At 44.4% G+C, this 20,046-nt stretch overlaps 2 protein-coding genes across 10 annotated transcripts in view; one reads left to right on the top strand and one right to left on the bottom strand.

The window, feature by feature from the left end:
* dclk2a (doublecortin-like kinase 2a) overlaps positions 1–14,407 on the top strand; it is a 39,550-nt gene extending 25,143 nt beyond the window's left edge. For 2 of the 3 annotated variants that reach the window (XM_030093835.1, XM_030093836.1), the window contains exons 4-17: positions 563–661; positions 1,012–1,062; positions 2,852–2,946; positions 4,436–4,523; positions 5,319–5,424; positions 6,313–6,370; positions 6,678–6,797; positions 6,897–7,043; positions 7,163–7,296; positions 7,474–7,551; positions 7,716–7,812; positions 8,718–8,798; positions 8,907–9,020; positions 11,594–14,407. In XM_030093835.1, coding sequence (XP_029949695.1) covers positions 563–661; positions 1,012–1,062; positions 2,852–2,946; positions 4,436–4,523; positions 5,319–5,424; positions 6,313–6,370; positions 6,678–6,797; positions 6,897–7,043; positions 7,163–7,296; positions 7,474–7,551; positions 7,716–7,812; positions 8,718–8,798; positions 8,907–9,020; positions 11,594–12,709 — 2,384 coding nt within the window. In that variant the 3' untranslated portion in view covers positions 12,710–14,407. Of the gene's footprint in view, positions 1–562; positions 662–1,011; positions 1,063–2,851; positions 2,947–4,435; positions 4,524–5,318; positions 5,425–6,312; positions 6,371–6,677; positions 6,798–6,896; positions 7,044–7,162; positions 7,297–7,473; positions 7,552–7,715; positions 7,813–8,717; positions 8,799–8,906; positions 9,021–11,116; positions 11,130–11,593 lie in introns of all 3 variants that reach the window. The other variant, XM_030093837.1, reaches the window with a different exon arrangement.
* Positions 14,408–16,781: 2,374 nt separating this feature from the next.
* The window catches only part of lrba (LPS-responsive vesicle trafficking, beach and anchor containing), a 184,463-nt gene continuing 181,198 nt past the window's right edge, over positions 16,782–20,046 (bottom strand). For all 7 annotated transcript variants that reach the window (XM_030094715.1, XM_030094717.1, XM_030094718.1 and 4 more), the window contains 2 exons: positions 17,948–18,099; positions 16,782–17,025 (listed from right to left, as the gene is read on the bottom strand). In XM_030094715.1, coding sequence (XP_029950575.1) covers positions 16,935–17,025; positions 17,948–18,099 — 243 coding nt within the window. In that variant the 3' untranslated portion in view covers positions 16,782–16,934. The remainder of the gene's footprint in view (positions 17,026–17,947; positions 18,100–20,046) is intronic.

The raw sequence follows: 20,046 nt of genomic DNA on the forward strand, positions 1-20,046 counted from the left end.
CATTGCAGGCTTTTTCTTTTCTTTTTTTGTGGTGCTGCTGATCACCAGAGAAGATGTTTGGGGAGTAAAGGTCAACTATGTTGACAACAAATGGGTGTTGCAGTAATTAAAGATGGCCTGTGGATATTTTAGAACAAGCAAGCTGTGTTTAGCTGTACTTTTACTGTTGGATGTTGGAATCTTATCAGCAGGGTGTTTTTTGAAATGAACAAGTCAAATGCCACAGAGAAGAAAAGCATTATAAAGAAAAAGTTAGATATAAGGTAAAAATTACAGGATGACATAGAGTCTCTGAGTATCAATCTTGTTGTCGCTGAACCCTTACTAGTCCAACATGTAGTGCACTTTTTGTACTGACTCTGTTCTCTTATTGTTTTTGTAGAAAATAAAGCAGACTTTATCTGTGTTCATCACAGCCTCTCTGTCCCTGCAGTGTTTGACCATCATCAATAACATTTCCCTCGTGCATCGTACTGTAATGATAGCTCTGGTTTTGCTCGGATTTTTTGAAAAACGGGTTTAATTTTCACACCGTTGACCCCAAAATGTGTTTTCTCCTCAGAATGCAGAGTGCTGAAGTCGTCTTACAGCCGCTCTGCGACTCCCAATCGGACGGCTAAAAGCCCTAAACCTTCACGACGCAGCAAGTCGCCCAGTGCGGGTAAGAGACACGCTGTTCCCACTCGATATTAGAAGAAAGTGCTTATTTTAGTTTTTTTTTTAATAACCGAATGGATAATCACTAATAAATAACCTCAAAAATACACCATCTAAAAGGTCTGAGTCTCTTCACAAATACCATTTATACTGGAGTAGCCTTTTACATTTCTGAACAACAGTATTTGAGCTTTTTTTTCTCTCACAGTTGTAAAGATACCAAGCTATTTGTGTGCTACAGTGGAAAAAAAAAACTGCATCAGCCAATTCAGAGTGGGAACAGTCACCGTTGTGCATCAGAAGTTTGTTCAACACTGGTTTTGTGCGTCTGTTGCGTATTTTGTGTCACTGCAGCAAGGCGACCTGTCCACTTCTCCACCAGTCAGTCCTCGATCAAGTCCCCAGGTGAGGCAAATAAAAATGTCATGATATTGATGATATTGAAAAAAACTGGATTTGTCATGAACGATTGAATCGGCCCTCTTCTGATTTCACCTTTTAAAATAATCTTTTCGAGCTGTTCTGGTTATGTCGGCCTCCTCTCCCTGACTTACTGTAACTACAGCTGCTGTGAGCTCCGCTCTGAGAGCCGGCTGCTGCACAATCTGCTCACTGAGTGCCGCGAACTGATTACACTGTCTACGGCGAAGGCTTAAAGCGAGCAGCGCAGCAGCAGCGGCAGGCTGCATTTGCATAAGCGCTGGTGTCGAGGTCACTGTGAGTCAATCAAGTTTTGAAGGACAAATGTTTATTTACTGTATATAGATTTATGTTTAAAACATGAAAATAGATCTGAGACTGAAACTTTCACTCTGGGTTCTTGGAGGCAGTCCTGTGAGCATCTAAGAACAGAAGGTTATGAACTGCTGCTCAAGAGCAGGGTGTCTAAGACGTCCATACAGATGTGCAACGCGAGTCGTTAAGCTGCATGTGTAGACAGCTGGATTGATTAAAGCGAAGAGAGTAAAGATTATGTGGGATAAATGAGGAGGAAGCCTGGGAATGTGGCTGAAAACCCTCCTGCATCGACTCTGCTCGTGCTAATTAGATTCAGCTCTGAGCGAACAGTTCCTCACGTCACACGCTTCCTTATCTGTGGAAGCCGAGAGATGCTCCAAAGACAAAAACCACACCGCCAGAATGTTTAAAGCCACGCCATAATGTCACGTCATGGAAATTGAAATGTTTTCTCATTTGTAGGAGTTCAGTTTGAACAAAGTATTTAACGGCAGTGCAAAGATGAAGCGTGGAGGCAGTGTAAAGTGAACTCTCAGCTCAGCTGGGCTTATGCAGATGAAGGGCTCCCAGTTAAAGTTTGACGCATTATGTCTCTGCGTTTGTGCCAGAAAGTGAAAGAGAGAGGAGGGAAGCAGAGGCAGTCTGTTCTTGAGCGAATGAATCAGTCGGAGAATAGAAACGGTCGTGTTTCTAACACGCCTCTGCCACTGATAGCATTACCGAGTGATTAGAATAACCTGCCAAAAAAGAATGATGAGCAACTGTATGCCTAAAAGCAGCCACATGTATTCCAGAAATTCTGCAAATATCCCACAGAGAATAGGAATGAGAATGATTCACTGTGCTCTGCAAGTGTGACTCTTGAGATAACTACAACCTATGACTTTATGGAGCATTGCACAACACGGCAGCGTTAAAGATTCAACTATTACTTTATTTTTTCCAGGAAGTGTAAAACGACCACTTATTTAACATTTGCAATGCTAGTGTGCATCTTATCTAAGATGTATTTCGACCCTTTATTTGAGTTTTTGCGTGGCCTTAACGAATAATGACAGGTGTACATGCAAGATAAATACATTATCAGGAAACTCAGTAGCATGAAGAGAGCTCTGCTTCATGTTGTCTGCAGATAGAAACATTAGAAAGTTCACTATTCGACAAAAGATTACCAAGTGAGTCTGTGTGAGAATTAGTGAGGGGAAAAATGATGGTGAAATGTGTGAAATGGGGCTCATTTCCCCACATTTAAATTAAAAAACATAAAAAAAAAAAAATTGTCCTGAAGGGTTATTGGGGAGAATCCGGTGCTCCAGTGTTAAACATGTGAGAGTTGTAAGTGAGTTTACATACAGAAGAACTGTTCAGGTGTTCCCGGTGATCGGTTTGATTATTTACCAATCAGACTAATTCTTCCTTGTGCCACTGGATATGCCCTCTCTTTTTTTTTGTACAGTAAATGGTGTATCAACAAGCCAGATCTCAACTTCCAAGTCTACCAAGTCCTCCACACCGTCTCCCACCAGCCCTCTACCTATTCCCAGTTTTAAGGTAAGCCTGATGATCATTTGCAGGACGGACGGCTGCTGTTTTACAGACTGTGACATTAGAAACGCCGATTTGCCAAATGAGCAAAGTGAAATGCGGCCGCAGCAAGTCACTACTTCTTTTCACCATAGACCTAATTTTTGCGTTGCGACTGGCATTCAAACCCGAGTCTCCCACTCTGAATGTGAAGACTTCTTATTACTAAATGATTTGAAGGTCATCTGTGACCGTGCAGCAGCTCTCAGACTCAGTCTTGGAAGATTTTGAAATACTAATCAGATTTTTTGCTGATATTTTTTTTCCTTGTAAGCTGTGTATTAGTCCCAGACTACACTCTTCCTAATGATCCAGACAGCTGGCAGATCTGCTGCACTGCTGCGCCGTGCCTCTATAAGCTCAGTCAAACGTTCATCCCTACATGGATCTGACTGATTTAGTGACAAACTTCAAAGTAAACTGTACAGTCAGATTTTTTTTTGTTTATTTTTTTAACAAAATTCAAATGTGAAATTGCTAAAGTAGTTACATTTAGTCATTTATCTAAGGAAGAAGCTTTCTGATATACTGAGCAATGAAATGGATCTAAAAGCTGCCGTCCCACCTTGTACTGTGGTCCTGTGGACCTCTTTAGACTAAATAATAGAGCCTTGCTGTTAGAGAATGAACATTATGATGCAGAAATGTAGAGGGCCAACTCTGTTTGAGAAGGAAAATATAATTTCAATCCAGCTGGCTGACATTTATTGCTGACATTCCTGAAAAGTAGCCATAAGATGCTGAAATGTGCTCTGCTGTCCTCTGCAGAAGAGACACTTTTATCAGATGAATCATTCATTTGGTGCTGTAATGGTTTTTTTCTGTACGGTGATAAGGGGACATGAGGGAGGTCTATTCCTCTACCTCTACTACCTTGAACACGCTGAAGGGGTGAAGCTTATTTTAGACCATCCTACTGGAATTATTAATGCATTTATTTTATTTTTGGGTTACGTTGCAGGCCTCCCTGTCCCAAAAGTATATGCCACACTGAATGCATAGGTTACTTTTTAAGAGAGAAAATTCAAGGCTGATCACATCCCATGATAAAATTGTGTATTGCAGAGCTGCATAATAAATTATGTTGTTTTAAACTTTGTATTTGCTGAGTTTTTTGAAAGAGAAATAAACAAAGAGCTAAGTAAAAACAAAAACAAAAAAATCGGGTGCAGCAACAAGGTCACTTTCTCAGTAAATTCAGTTAAACCTGCTAAGTTTCCATGATTTGTATAAAGAAACGGATAAAATAGACTTTTACACAGTTTGATAAACCCAGGTTTGTGTCAACTTGATGTTTTAACATTATATTTACATTCTATTAATTAAGTAGATTAATTGCACATTGTATTTTGAAGGCATCAAATGTTTGCAGTGGAACTTTAAAGACATGAAAAAAATGCACTTGAGAAGGAGTAAGGATAACTTGACTTACTTTTTTTTTTCATGCGTCCCACAGATTCTTCCCTCTCATCACAGCTCCTCCCCAAATGTAAATGGTTCACTGAACAATCACCACGATCAAACCGATGAACTGAGCCCAGAAGGTAGGCTGTCTTTTATTCAACATGTGGTCTTTTAAATCACAACTAAAGCAGCAAAAAAATCTTTGTTTCTATCCTTTGTCACACAATACCGGGTTCAACACTGTGGTGTGAAAATGCACAAAGTCAGTGGTTCTTAAAAATCTGAAAGAAGACACTGTGGGTCACTGTGGCCAAAAGAGGAAACGATGAAACTTCAGCACATCTATTTCCTGCAGATATTCACAAAACCAGCCGAACTGCAAAAAGTGCATCTGTTTGCAGTTTATTTTGCCCTGTGATGAAGAGGCAGGATCCAGAGTGAGCTTATTGCTCCAGGCTTCCTACACAGGTCACTGTCATGACACAGCGAGTGGCGCTTCTCACCGCTGATCCCGCAGCAAGCATGTTCCTGACCACAGGACGGACAAACAGACCGCAAAGTGTGGATTTTTAGCTTTTTAGTGCTTAACTAAACTGAACTGGAGACGACTGAAGTAGATGTCTGACAGAGATCAAACCCCCGACTCGTTGAATAGTTTCAGTCTGTCCAGTTACTTTTACTCCCTTAAAAAGTTGAAGAGCGCATACGAAGTAGTTTGGAATTCCTATATGTCCAAATTATTCTGACAAAAATGTCCTGAAGTCGCGGCCTAAAATCTGCACATCTTGAGTGTTTCATTTCAGATGTGAGGTGGTGTTATAGAGAGGTGAAGCGCTGGAGAATGTCTCCACGTCCAAATATTTACTGACCTGACCGGATCAAATAGCTGAATAGCCGTCAGAGGCCCGCTGCTACCTCTGGTCTCTTCTCCACAGTCAACGGGAACCGATACCCTCCCGCCGTCAACATCTTGGAGAAATACAAGATTGGCAAAGTGATTGGAGACGGGAACTTCGCTGTGGTCAAAGACTGTGTGGAGAGGTAAGTGAAACACTTAGAGTGGACATATTAAATCAGGGATTGCAGCAGTGCACACACGCACGCACGCACACACACACACACACTCACGGCTTAATGAAATATTCATCACATGTGGTCACTGTCCAATCAGGGAGTTTTAACTCTTAATGACGGGCATTGTGGAGACAGAAATACCTCATGGATTAAACCCAGCGGTGATTTCACTTCATTAGCCTTTTAATCTCTGAGTCAACTCACTGCTCAGATGACAAAAGGCCCATCAAGTGTGTGACACACTCATCTGATACGTCTTCCTGGAGACTACTCCTGGAATAATCCTGTCAGAAAACACTGCCTCTCTTTGCTTCCTACTAATCTGGATTGTTTGCATCCTAGAGTAGCAACAAAACTGATACATTTATGAAACCTCTTTTAAAAAAATACAAGATTCAGCAGAGTGTTGCACATCTGGAACATAAACTTTTCACTACTATCCAAAATGCACAGGAATCCCACATGATCATCGACCACATTCAGCGTCCTTCACAGTCCAGACCTCTCATTCATTCAGACACGTTAGGAGAATCGTAAAACCGGAGCGGCTCCTTTTGCACTCGGTCTCCTCAGTTCCCAGATGTTTGCCGCGGTGATGCAGCACCGTGGTAAACATGAGCCTGTGTGTGTGTGTGTGTGTGTGTGGAGAGGGAAACTCGGCTTCCTGCGTCTGCACCACATCTCTGCTCCAACTGGTTAAACTTTTGCTTGTGCAGCGGGAAAAAGCCTGCAGCAGCAGTCCTGCACATTGTAACTCCGGCTCTCCAGTGAGCTCTTAATTTGAATTACAGACACCGTTGCAGCGTCTGTGCTTGTTTTTTTATTGTTATTGCTAATTGCTCTGTTTCTGTTCAGGTCCACGGGGAAGGAGTTTGCTCTGAAGATCATCGACAAAGCCAAGTGCAGTGGAAAGGTTCGCTCTGCGTTCCCTTCGCCCTCGTCCTATTTCTGTCTTTGCTCGTGTTTCTTTTGAGGCGCTTCGCAGACGCAAGAAAGAAAGGGTCATATGTTGGCGTTCCACTGTGCATTATTAACTCCCACGTACAGCATCACCTGCTTCTCTCTGTTCCTCACACTCAGATCAGGTCCATGTTTTATTCATCAACTGACTCAAATGATCTCCACACTTCCACGCACGGCGCCGAACCAAACGCCGTCCACACACATTCAGATTTAGTCCAACAGGCAGAATCTGCTGTAAACTCTGTGGATGTTTCCAGGAGCACCTCATCGAGAGCGAGGTGGCTGTGCTGCGGCGGGTCAAACACCCCAACATCATCATGCTGATCGAGGAGGTGGACACGCCCACAGAGCTCTACCTCGTTATGGAGCTCGTCAAGGTGCAGCGGAGGCCGAGAATTATCGCTCCACGCGCGAGTGTATTGCTGCATTGTGTGTGACCGTGGTGTGTGTGTGTGTGTGTGTGTGTGTTTCCTCAGGGAGGGGATTTATTCGATGCCATCACCTCCTCTGCCAAGTACACTGAAAGAGACGCCAGCATCATGGTGTACAACCTCGCCGGAGCGCTCAAGTACCTGCACAGCATGAGCATCGTCCACAGGGACATCAAGCCCGAGAACCTGCTGGTACACACACACACACACACACACACACACACACACACACACACACACACACACACACACAATGTTTTCTTCTACACGTCTGGCTGCACTCCAGGCTTTAACTTGACATTTGACCCAAGGTGTTCGAGTACCCCGATGGCACCAAGTCCTTGAAACTGGGAGACTTCGGCCTGGCCACAGTGGTGGAGGGACCGCTGTACACGGTGTGTGGGACTCCGACATACGTGGCTCCAGAGATCATCGCCGAGTCTGGGTAAGAAAACGTTTACATTTACACCGGTGTGTAAGAGGGTTTAAGGACTTCAGCAAAGTAAAAATCAAATCTGAAAAACCAGCTCTGTCCTTTGAACACTCAGTCAAACTTATGGTCAAACTGTGGTATGAGTGAAAACTATCTTTCATGGACATTTCCTCTCCTCTGCTCCCACAGCTACGGTCTGAAGGTGGATATCTGGGCTGCGGGCGTCATCACCTACATCCTCCTGTGTGGCTTCCCCCCATTCAGAAGGTGATCTGCTGCATTTCCTCAGCAGATGATAAATGTTTTAATGAATACTAATCAGAAAGATTAAGATCCTTGTAAAACATAATTTTGACAACAGACAACAGGTTTGTTTTGTGTTAATGATGCATTCTAAATTGTATTGAGAGTCTGTGTGTGTTTCAATGCAGCGACAATAACCTGCAAGAGGACCTGTTCGACCAGATTCTTCTCGGGCGGCTGGACTTTCCGAGTCCGTACTGGGACAACATCACCGACTCGGCTAAGGTCAGAATACGTGACGCGCTTTTGTCACATTAGATGACCTTTACTTCAGTGAATTACGTTCATCAGAGGATCACAGGAAGCCTGGCCTGCAGCTGCTGGCCAGATGTGGTGGATCGGAAAGAAAAAAAGAAGTGAAGCAGTTGCTCGACACCCACCATGTGAACTGTCTCTCCTTTAATAACGGCTGTCGACTCAAGAACACAGTTGTTCCTTCAACCCTCTGAATTAATGTCGAGTACAGAGGTGACGGCCGCACTCAACATGCAAGCATAACCGCTAATTAAACCCACTGCAGTTCAACTTCCCCTGACACTGCAGACAAGAGCACCGTCACCACACGCACGCACGCACGCACACGCGCAGCAGGCATCGGTGCAGCTCTGAGTTTATGCAGCTACTAATTAACCAGCAGGTGTTTTACACACAGACCATGGAGGTGGACTTTGTGCACATGTGTGCACGTCTATAAATTCTATGAAGTGAATCCTAAACTTGAGGTGTTATTTTAGCTTGTTGAGGGCGGACACTACGGTCTCACAGTTACCTTCCTTGCATCGTATCAGCATTGTTGATTCTTTTCTGTGGACACAGTGACTCTGCTGCTGGAACAGAACTGTGCTCGCTTTTCGGCTTTCGACAGGAGAGAGTGGGAGAATAATATGTCAGAAAATAGGGACGGGAGCAGGAACCAAAAATACTGAGAATGAGAAAAACTAACTTCCTCCCACAATCTAAATCCATTTGTTGGATGACCCTGTGTGCAAACTGTGGTGATGTTCAGGGTTTGTCTTCCTCTTTCCCACTGTTGAAATATAAGAGGTTCAAGCTCCCAAACCGTTACAAATGATTGATGGATTTCCATTCAGCGTCTGGACTGCATCTTCACTCTGGGTGTTCTGTTGCAGGAGCTGATTGGAAAGATGCTTCAGGTCAACGTGGAGGCTCGATACACAGCCCAGGACGTCCTCTCACACCCATGGGTCACGGTAAACTCCTTTCACACTCAGGTGTTTTCTCCACTCTGAAGCTCCATGACACTGTGGTGACGTGCGCACGTCTCTCCTGTGGACTGACGCGCTTGCGTGCGCACGCAGGACGACGCGGTGACGGACAACAACATGAAGACGGAGGTGACAGGTAAACTGAAGACGCACTTCAACGCGGCGCCGAAGGAAAATGACACGGCGGCTGGAGTGACGGTCATCATGGTGAGCACACTTCTCTTAGGAAACCTTTTTTTCATCCTTTTGGCAAAAACCGATGATATTATCGAGATTAACTTTCAGTGAACCCACAAATCCGCAGTCTTAAGTTTGTGACATGGGTTTAGCTGTAACTTATAGAGGACCTCTTCCAAGCTTCACAGGAACATTTGACCCAAATCTGGAAGATTGTCCCGATTGTGATTGACATGATATCAATCTTATGTTCACTTAATGACTTGGCTGAGAGTTTCCGTCCTCATCGTCGTCCAAGAAGCATAGCTGGCATGCTGGGAGTAGCTCCGGCTGCTGTAAACATGTCTGACAGGGTTTTAGAGGATGATGGGACGACTTGCTGGGCGGACGTTCCAGCCGTATCTGCATCCCTCCATCCTGTCTGTCTCGAACCTCATCCGCAATCATTTTCTCTTGTACAGTTCGCCCTCCCCTCGCTCATCCCATCAGGTCACACTTGCCGTCGGCCTCGCTCTCACACTGTGGTGTTGGGGAGGGGGAGGAGGAGTTAGTCATTTGATTTGATCATCGTCTGGATGCCAAGAATCTCATCTTCTGCTAAATCTCATTTGACAGTTTGAGGTGTAAAATGCGGGCCGTGGCCTCGTCTTCTTCATCCTCCTCCCTCCTCCCTCCTCCTCCTCCTCCTCTTCCTCTTCCTCCTCCTCCTCACCCCTCCCTCACACCTGACCCAGGACCACAGGGGACGCCTGGAGCTGAGAGCCGGGTACACACTTCCCCCTGCTAAGCCTCGTCTTCCTCTCCGGCTATCGCCCTTCCCCTCTCTCCCTCTTCCTACAGCCACACTCCTCACCCTCCCTTCCTTCCTGTCCATTCTCAGCCCCTCCTCCTCCTCCTCCTCCTCCTCCTCCTCCTCCTCCAGCTGCTCTCACTAACCAGCCTGGCCAGCATGGACTCTGTCCTGGGTTTACCTCTCATCTCTTTCTCCATCACACTTTTTTCATGGGATGTGATACCAGCAGTTTGTTAAAGGTTGTGTTTGTTCAATCATCCCGCCGTTCTGGACTTTAACAGCATGTTCGCGCTGCTCGTGCACAGCTGCTGTGATTTGCCTCCATCTTTTTATAGAGCGCATGAAACAAGTGTACTTTATGTGACAACGGTAGCCATAAATTTGGAAATGGCTGTTGACCAGTTATCGTTAAATATACTCTGACGCCACCTTGTGGAGGAGGTTGGGGAGTGCGCCGACACGTTTGCAGAGATGAATGCAAAAGTAGCTTTATTGTCTCTGATCCGGGAGCATTTGAACAGATCAGCGAGGATCTTTTTTCCCTATTGTTGAATAATCCTGCCAAAGATTCAGACAAATAATGGAGAAGCAGCTCTGTTAGGAGACTTTACTCATAAGGAGGACTTGATCATCCTGGATATTTATTATATCATTGAGATAGATATTCTGTAGAGTAGCGGATTGTCTTATATAACACTGAGGGAAAAAAAAAGTTATTGTCTTGAGCTCTGTGACATTAAGGAATGAACTCATCAGATTATCAAACTTATTTTAATTGGTAACAACAACCAAAGCTAAAGAATAATAGATCTCTGCTTAGGAATTACTGAATCTCCGATTTTCATTAAAACAGCTGAATCACAAACAACAAGTAACAGTTACTTTTCCTGTTCATTTCCTCTGGATCACAATTATATAAAGTAAAAACCTTTAGAAACCATAAATCCCTGCTTGTCTTGAGATGTGAGATTTTGGAGTCTGTGATGGCTCAATGTGCTGCAAACGTCTTTCCTCACTTTGAAACTTGATCGATAACAGAGTGGTCTGTTACTGAAGCCGAGCTCTCACCGACTCGTCGCTGCCTGATTTAGTTTTTGTTTTGTTTTTCCTCATAGGGAGCCTGACAGTTGCTTCCAGCTCAGGCTGCTCAGACTCAAACAAGCAGTCATCTGGTCTGAAAACAGCATCTGAGTAGCGCTGAGCTGGAACATCAAACTGTCTGCTGCCTGTCATGCTTGTTGTGTGGATTTCATTTTGTTGACGCTGTAAGTAAGACTAGTCTCTGTCCCTCTTTGCTTCTGCCCCCTCCCTGCACCTCGTCCCTCTGAATTAGCTGGAAGGCAATGGTATGTACTAACACTTAACGCCTCGACTCTTCTGCTGCTGAGATTCAGCGAAAAAGGGCAAATGAGCAACATCCCATTTACAAGTTCCTTGAAGAGGGTTGCTTTTGGTGTTTTTGTGTCTGAAAAGACATTTTATTAATGTGCGAGTTGAGAAAGTTGGAAAGTAAATGTTCCCTTTCTCATTTGCTCTTTCTCTGCACGTAGAGTAGCGCCTGACATTCAGGTTTGCATTCCTGTGCGGTCGTCCTTTTGTGGAACCATCTTTCAGTCATTTATGTCCGTTTCCATGAGTCTGTTCATCATGTGTTGTTAATCATTTAAAAAAAAAAAAAATGCAAAACTGGGTCAGTAGTTAATGATTGTAGGTGTGAAGAGAAAACAGTAAGCTGAAAACACTTGATTTACTGTGGCGGATCGAGATCGACGCTCCGTGTCTTTTCTGACTGACGCTCTGTTCCTCACAGAACACGGCTCTCGATAAGAAGACCCTCCAGCTCGCCGCCCGCTGCTGTCCAGGGTTACAAACGGAGCCAAGTCCCCGGCTGTTGGCTGAGAAGAGCGTCTCCTCCTCTGTGCCAGACGAACCGGCTTCTCCAACCAAACAGGCTCCATGTGGCGAAGCACTGAGGTCTATGGAGCTGGCTCCACCAGCTGAGACTGCGAGCTGTGAGGCAGCTGCACCCGGACCCGCAGCGCCCCATGAGCCTGATGCTGCACCTGCAGCTCCTACTGATCCTGATCCTGCACCTGCAGATCCCCCGGTTGAGCCTGATGCTGAACCCGCAGCACCCACTGACCCCGATGCTGCACCTGCAACTCCCACAGTTGAGCCTGATCCTGATGCCGTCCTGGCAGCTCCGACTGATTGTGATCCTGCACCCGCAGCCCCCCATGAGCCTGATGCTGCAACTGCAGATCCTCCAGTTGAGCCTGATGCTGAACCCACAGCACCCACTGATCCTGATGCCACACCTGCAGCTCCTACTGATCCTGCACCCGCAGGTCCCACGGCTGAGCTCGATCCTGCACCCACAGATCCCCGGGGTGAGCCTGATGCTGCACCCACCCTCCAGCCTGACTGCTCTCCGCCCCCGGGTAGCAGCCCACCGTGGGTCGCCACACCCGACCTGCCCCCCTCTGCTCCCACTAATCCGCTTCAGTTCTATGTTTTGCCCACCAACTCAATGCCTCCCGAAATTGAGGCTCCCTCGGCTCCCGGTCCGTCTTTAGAGCCCGCCTCTCCATCTTGTCCTCCCGCTCTGCTCCCCTGCACCACCCCCTCCCCACCCGTCTCCTGTCCTTTCCCACTGTCGCCCTCTGAAGCGGCCCAGAACCTTTCCTCTCCACCCGAACCCATGTGTCTTTCACCCTCCGCCCCGATCAGAGCTGCAGCGTCTCCATCCCCCTCCCCCGTCTCCCCCGTCCAGCCTCTTGTCTTCTTCCCCATCTCCGCCCCAACAGAACCTTCCTCCCCCTCCTCCATCCTCCCCACCCTGTTTCCTTCACCTCCTTCCACACCACCTAGATCCACATCCCCCCCGTCCCCCAGACTTTTACCCACTGAAGAACTTGTGGATTAAATCAGCTTAAGTTATATCTCTGCTTCAGCTTCTTCCTCTTCTTCCTCGCTCAATGTTAAGTAACAGAAAATCCAAACATCACAATAAGCATTTCTCAGTAGCTGTATTCTGAGCCAGAGGCCGTTGTCCCCACATCTTTGCCTCCCGTGCTGCCAGGCGGAGGAGCGACGTGTCTTTTTAAGTCTGTCCTTTGTGTAAATATCCGTTTTTATTTATTGATGATTGTTGTGGAGAAAGGGAACGAGCCGAGTGTCACCGTTCTGACTGGTTCAGGTTCTGCTTCACTGTAATGTGAATCCTTTCACTTTAGTGCATCACGCTGTAAATATTTATTCAGTGCAAACACATGGTGAGCTGTTGTTTCTTTAACAGTAATTATTTGTTGGTTTTGTACATTTGCGTCACAGAAAATGTAACTATTGTTTTTGTCAGTTTTCTTTCACACTCGGCACATATGAAGGATAAATATAATCATTATGGCCTCAAGTTTAAATAAGAGAAAAGCATCTAATGTGGATATTTTAAGCTATTTTGAGAGGATGTTTTTTGATTTTAATAGGATATATTCTGCCACGATCAGGTGTAACACAAAATAGGGTGAAATGTTACAGCTTCACTGTTTGAATTCAGCGATGACAAGATGAACTTTTCTATTGGAGGTTTTTTGAGCTGTACCTGTATAAAAGCATATCCATACTCTGAACTGGGAGGACTCTCAGCAGTGTTTCAGTGTACAGTGGGTGGACAAAAGCAAATGTGTATTTCAAATAAAGTAACAGTTTAATGAGTGTTGTGCAGCTGCAGCTGTATCTGTGCCTCGAAGTCCTTCCAGTACCGTGAACATCTGTTAAATCTGCTTCAACAAGTTTGATTTCACCTGAGCTGCATCCATTTATCTAGCCTCTATATCGCATGGCGATTCCCTCACGACATACATGTCTCTGGGTGGCCTGGAGCCATGGATTTATATTTAAATTGAAATTAAAGAAGTGATACAAAGCCTCTTAGAAAATACAGTTTGTCCCTGTTAACCTCGCATGAGTTGCTACCATTACCTAATAGAATAAATACTTTAGAAAGTAAAAGTGATTTATGACTGGCTTATAAATTCCACTGGCCAGATTTTCGTTGCTGTCGGCATCAAAAGAAAATCCACAATCCTGGTATTACAGGAGGGATTTGATGGATGTCTTCAAACCTGTGAAAATAAACTGAAAACTCTTCAGATCTCCACACACAAATAGAAACTCATCACGTTTTATGCCAGCGTAGCTGGTTTTGTAATATTCACTCTGGTATTGAATCTTTTGTCCTCCCACTGCAACATATGCTGACACTTTGATTTAAACGATGTATTTATGTATTATTTGGTTTCAACACTGTATCTGTACATAGTGTGCGATCAACCTGAAACTTGAAGGTTTGTTTATGCGTCTGTGTTCGAGCTGCTCTGACCTTTAGAGTCAGAGCTGCTGCTCTTTAAAACACGGACATAAATCCAGCAGACATCAAACAAAACTCTGGCTTTGCTTCTTGTGACATTTGCAACACAGAACACTTTATCTCTGATGACAAGGTTGCATTAAACTAGTTAGCTCCTTGAGAGTATGTTGGATTTGGGAGGTTGAATGTGTTATAAGTGGGTTTGGGCTTTTGAGCTTGATCAAAAGCTTAATGAGGCCTTTATTAAAAAAAAAAGATGACCGATGTCCCACGTGCTGCATTCAACTACGTCAGAGGCGGAGCATGAGTCTTAGTGCAGAGGGGGCGGAGCGTTCTCGATGGGCCCTTATGACAGTAATTTTACCATTCAAACAATCCCTCATGCTACCATCAAACAACACACTAATGCTCACTTTTATTGAGCCAAGCAAACCTATATGCCTCAGAAAGCAGAATAAAGTCACAAACCAGTTCACAAACTTGTTCTGAAGAACAAATACACATACGCACGCACACGCACACGCACACGCACACACACACACACAAATACAGCCTGACAGCTGTCAATCTGAGAGCGTCCACTGTCCATGGTGCTGAAACTCACTGGCTAAATCTGTACCATCTTTGATACAGCTTAAATATAAAATGAACACAGCTGGTCTGAAATTACACAATCTATTCAGATAGATATAGACATAGACTCAGCGATCTCTTATAGTTGAGAGCAACACAATGCACATTCAAATAGGCAGGTGTTTAAGACCACAGCATTCTGATAAAGATAATATTTTTGAAGGTTTCACTGAATCACCAGTGGCTCCGATGTTAGGTTTTGGGTAGTACTGCTAACGGCTAGCATAGTGTTTAGCATACTGTTTAACTTCCCTCCAAAGAGTTCAGATCAAGTGCAAAAGAAAAAACTCGTTCATGCCGCACAGCCAATCAGCGCTGGCTTACAGCTCTGATGCATTCATGGACAGTCGTAATGTAAGAATTGGCAAATTGGAGCCCACAGTCATATGTATACCTTCTCGCACACACTGCACATTTTATTATAATAATTTATTTATGAGTAAATGTGAACACCACATGAAACCTGGCCCTATGACCTTGTGGGCCCTGGGGCGACCGCCCCCTTGCCCCCACTCTGGCTCCGTGTTTTTGTCTGATTTTCGTCCTTATTCAGTGCATTCATTCCACTGCTCCTCTTTAGCTCTTCAGGATGTCCTGCAGCATGAACCCTCCTCCCACAAGCTGAGACAGCATCCTTTAGGCCCTCCGTGTAAATATGTAGGTTTTCACTTGCTTTGTCACGGCACTTTGTAAAAAAGACAGATTGAACTAGCTAGATCAAAAGTGTCATTGGTTTCTTTTAGTAGACAGAGCAGCTGCTTTTAATGTCACACCGTTTTCAAGGAGTTCATCAAACACTTCAAAATGCAATAAAGACTTCAAACGAGAGTCCTGTTGTGGTGAATGTGTGTGTAATACTGGAGATGGACCACTAGAGGGTGCCGTGCACTTTTGCAACAAACTGAACAGAAGAGGACGGTTCAAGTTATAAAATTCCATTTTATTGTCAGAACTCAGCACACAAAACACTCCAAAGTGATTGCAAAAAAAAGAAAAAATATTGGTTGATAGATAAAAGTACATCCTGCTATAACTGGCGGTTCAAACCACATCGAAGCTTTTGAAGAAGGGGAATGTCTCCTGAAAAATCAAAAATAGGATTGGATGTTTGTTTGGTAAGAGGACCGAAAGGATGATGAATCACATTTCTCTGTAATCATCCATTCTGTGATCAAGAAAAACAAACCAAAAAAAAAAAAAAAAAAAAAAAAAAAAAGGCAAAAATGTCAAAGTCCTTTCTTTTCTTTCACATCTCTCTCGAGAACTATGAAGTTGTGAAGCTGGCTCAGACACCAGGTATGACTTATATTGATTAGTGTAAAAAAAACAAAAAAAAAACAACCTCTAATCTGTACTCCATCGCGTGTGTTCATAGTTCCAGATAATAAAATGTCTCACCGCTTCTTCAGTCATTCCAATAAATTCAAGACACGCCTTCACATAAAGCTGGTTTTCAGACCGGCACCGATATGCAAGGAGGTTTCTGATGTTTTAAATAATAAGATGAGACGTCTGCACCGATATGTTTTATGCAAGTCATGCACACAGACGCAATCTCTTAGCGAGCACAGAAGGAGTAGAAACCTTAAATATGGATTACTAACATTTAAACATCATATAGGGATATTTTATATAGAAATGTAAATCCCCTCATCCCTTTTTCTTTCTGCTCAGTATATTTATCGTTTATTCAAGCATTTCAAATCTAGCTGCTGTGTTGCCGAAAACAGGAAAAAGCATGTTAAAGTGTGTGACAGCTTGGTAATTATTCCCCACATACACACCTACAGACAAAACTCATTCACCCTAAAGTACACAAATATTTGGATTTTTAAGAGAAAAGCTTCACACTGTCTCCCCACAAATCTCGCTTCTTTTCTGAAGAGGATGAAAATAGACTCTAGCTAAAAATAGATCTGTTTTTAACCGTATAGTAACATAGCCCCCACCACAAGATTCATAAGAAAAATTTTCTATCTGATCTACAAAATATAGCAATGCCCTTCTTTAAAAATAGTTTGATTCTTTAAACTATAACAGGACAGGTTGTTTTTTTTTTTTTTTTCTCTCCGTTCATTGAGATACATTCAGGTTATCAGGATATAGACAGAACAGTGCCTTTGCGATGGTTTGGGTCGTTTTCTCCGGCTCAGTACCGGGTCTGGTATTCATGATGCCACCGGTTGAAGTCGTTGTAGAAGAGCACGATGCTGCCGGACGCCATGCCGGTGATGATGCACCTGAGAGAGAGTGAGGATCCAGCACGGTTACGATCTCATCCACAAATAAACACAACGTGAAATATGTTGATCAGATTGTGTCAAGTGTGAAATCTGGATCTGTTTTAATGAATAGTGAGAAATTACACTATTACTTTTATCACATGCTATGGCGCAAGTAGAAATAAACTGAAGGCATTGAGTTTTTTGTTTCAGGTGTTATAATTCATCATAAAACTAACATGACTATGGTGAAGTGTTGATGAAAACACTATATAATCGTACTTCCGTTATCAAGACGTCTGGGAACAAGCAACAATCAGAAATAATCCAAATATTAGACGTAGTTAAATGTAGTGTCACAATATGGAAGTTCTTCAATTTTTTTTCTTTTTCTGTTGACTCTGAAGGGACTTAGTGATAAAAGGTCGGGATCACTGCGACCGGCCGAGAATATCTCGGGGGGAAAAAAACCCCTGCACTTTCTTTGTTCAATTTAGCTTTCATTACAAAGAAAATATTTTTTAAAAATTAGTTTTTCTGCCTCTTTTTCCATCTCGACTTCTTTTTCTTACTTCAACAAATGAAGTAGTGATACTTATGAGAAGCACACAGTCCAAATCCTGTCAGCAGCAACAGGACAGAAAGAAAACCTGATCCTCAATTCTTACATGTAGTTTTTAACCTCCTAAAAACTGTTTATTTGCCCAATCACAACCTATGCGAGAGGTTTTGCAGCTACCAAACAGTCTTGCTAAAAGTACTAACTTTGACACTCGACATGCTTTCTCTTATTATCATGAATAAAATGAGTAAATTATTGTCCACGAACAATCATTCTGATCTGTAATTGTAAATATGCTCCTGAGCTGCACATGTACAACCTCTTTTTATACTTTGCAGTTATTTTGCGATGCTGTCCCTTTTCTTGTGTGTGTGTTACCTTTGGTCATGTGACATGGCCATGGAGCGGACCCCTGCGTCGCAGCCGGGGTAGGTGAACAGCTGTTTGAGGTTGTGGACCTGCCAGACAGACACTACGCCTCCGTCACCGCCTGCCAGCATGTACTGACCGTCTCGGCTGAGGAGCATAGCCTGTCCAAACACAAACACAGAGACAGAGACGTCATTATTAAGTCCTTCAATGAGCCTCGAACGTGTTGCACACGGCGGCGGCTGAGAGGACGCCGTATATCCGTCAGCGGCCCTCTGTTAAGTGTGTGTAAATTCTGGCGAAAGCAAAGCGCAGCGGCAGAGTCATTCAACCTGGAACCACATTCATAAATTGTCTGCGAATGGGCCTGCTGATCTGGGACCAGTTTATCTTATAATGTCAGAGCAAAGCTCATACTGCGAGGCCGTGTGATCTGACAAAGGATCCCTGAGTCAGTGCTGCCGTCCTCGGGGGCTTTCTGTACACAGAGCCCCGTCGCAACAAAGATGGCTCCCCGCCGAGAGGCTGGGAGATTTACTCGTCTCATCTGCTTTTCCTGCAGACTGCAGCAGCTGAATGGGTCCGTCGGGAATCAGATGTACACAAATCAAGCCATGTGCTGGAGTCTATTACGGGCACCGTGCACAGTAGAGGCAGAGACTGAAAACAGTCGGGGGGAATCAATCAGAGGGTAACCGGAGCTGATGAAATGACGAGGCAGAAAGTAACTTCGAGAAGCTCCAAGTGGCGCTAATTTAGAGCTTTTGTCCTTTGTGGTTTGATGAGACAGAAGTGGAGCGTCTCTCAGCTGCTGAGCCGTGATTCAGCAGAAAGCACTTCAATCATTGGCAGCATGTGTGTCGAATCAGCCGCGTGTTAAATGGAGAAAAAAAAAAATTAACTGAAACTTGGGACAAGTGATTTTCTGGAGCTTGATTCGGTGAGGAAAACATAAATAACCCTTCAAGAGGAGACCAGGGTGGATTGGAGGGAGTAAAAATGCAGTCTAAATCAAGCAAATGCTTTGTATAAAAAACATTTGTGCAATTTCCACACCGAGTTAGAGGAGCTCTGTTTCTCATTGGGTTCATACACGCACTTGCATGTGGAGCCACTCACACACACACACACACACACACACACACACACACACACAGACGAGCGACCGACACAAAGCCGTCCCGCCGTGATGCGCCGCCACGCCGCTCGCTGGCGGGAGGCCGCCAGAATGAGACCGGCCTAATTGCCACGTTAGATCATCGTCCAAGACGGTCGGGAACGGAGCAAAGTGTGGCTTTGATTTGTGTGAGCGCTGTTCTGGTGTGTACAACAGTCGTCTGGTACGACAACAGTCGGAGCGATGGAGAAGACGCTCATTTCTCAGCCTCAACGAAACTCAGCAGCAAAAAAAACGGTCAGACACATAAAGCCTCGTTGATAACCCACTGTGCCAATTTTATATATTTCTAACTGCTAAACTCAGGACTGTCTCCAATGAAGTCCAGGCTTGACTGCTCTGTTGGCTCAGTCTTTGGTCCCAACACTTCCTGGTGAAAACATCTGCCGAGAGAGCATCATGCATGAAGAACCATCAAACGGAGCAACTCCGACTTCCAAGTCGAAAAAACACATCAGTGAAACTGGCGTGGGAATATCCAAACTGGTAAAATATCACAGTTACAAGCTGCAAATATGTACTTTGAAGAAGGCTGAACTTCATGTCTGTACTAAAATACTTGAGGATAAAAGACCATTTCTGCACACAGCTTTAAATACTATTAATACATTCAAGAAGCTGCAACTTCCAGAGATTGTAGACAGGAAGGGCACTACTTTTCACAAAAGTAAAGGGAAAAAAAAAAAGAGCAGAGCTATACGGCAGTGACTACGGTGTATTAATGTACTTGTGTATCTGCTAATGGAGTCCATGACCTTACTGGAGCGCGGCAGGAGGCCGGGGAGCTGGCAGACATGTCAGCCCGGCCAGGTAGGAGGCTGCAGACAGACATTATAAATCAGTCCTTTTGCCACTGGGCGGTCAAACAAGATGGCCGATGGCTCTGCGGGGGCTAAGATGGCTGCCCGGGCTCGGATGACTAAAAAATGAC

The sequence above is a fragment of the Salarias fasciatus genome, chromosome 6, assembly GCF_902148845.1.
Source record: "Salarias fasciatus chromosome 6, fSalaFa1.1, whole genome shotgun sequence".
Lineage (NCBI taxonomy): Eukaryota > Metazoa > Chordata > Actinopteri > Blenniiformes > Blenniidae > Salarias > Salarias fasciatus.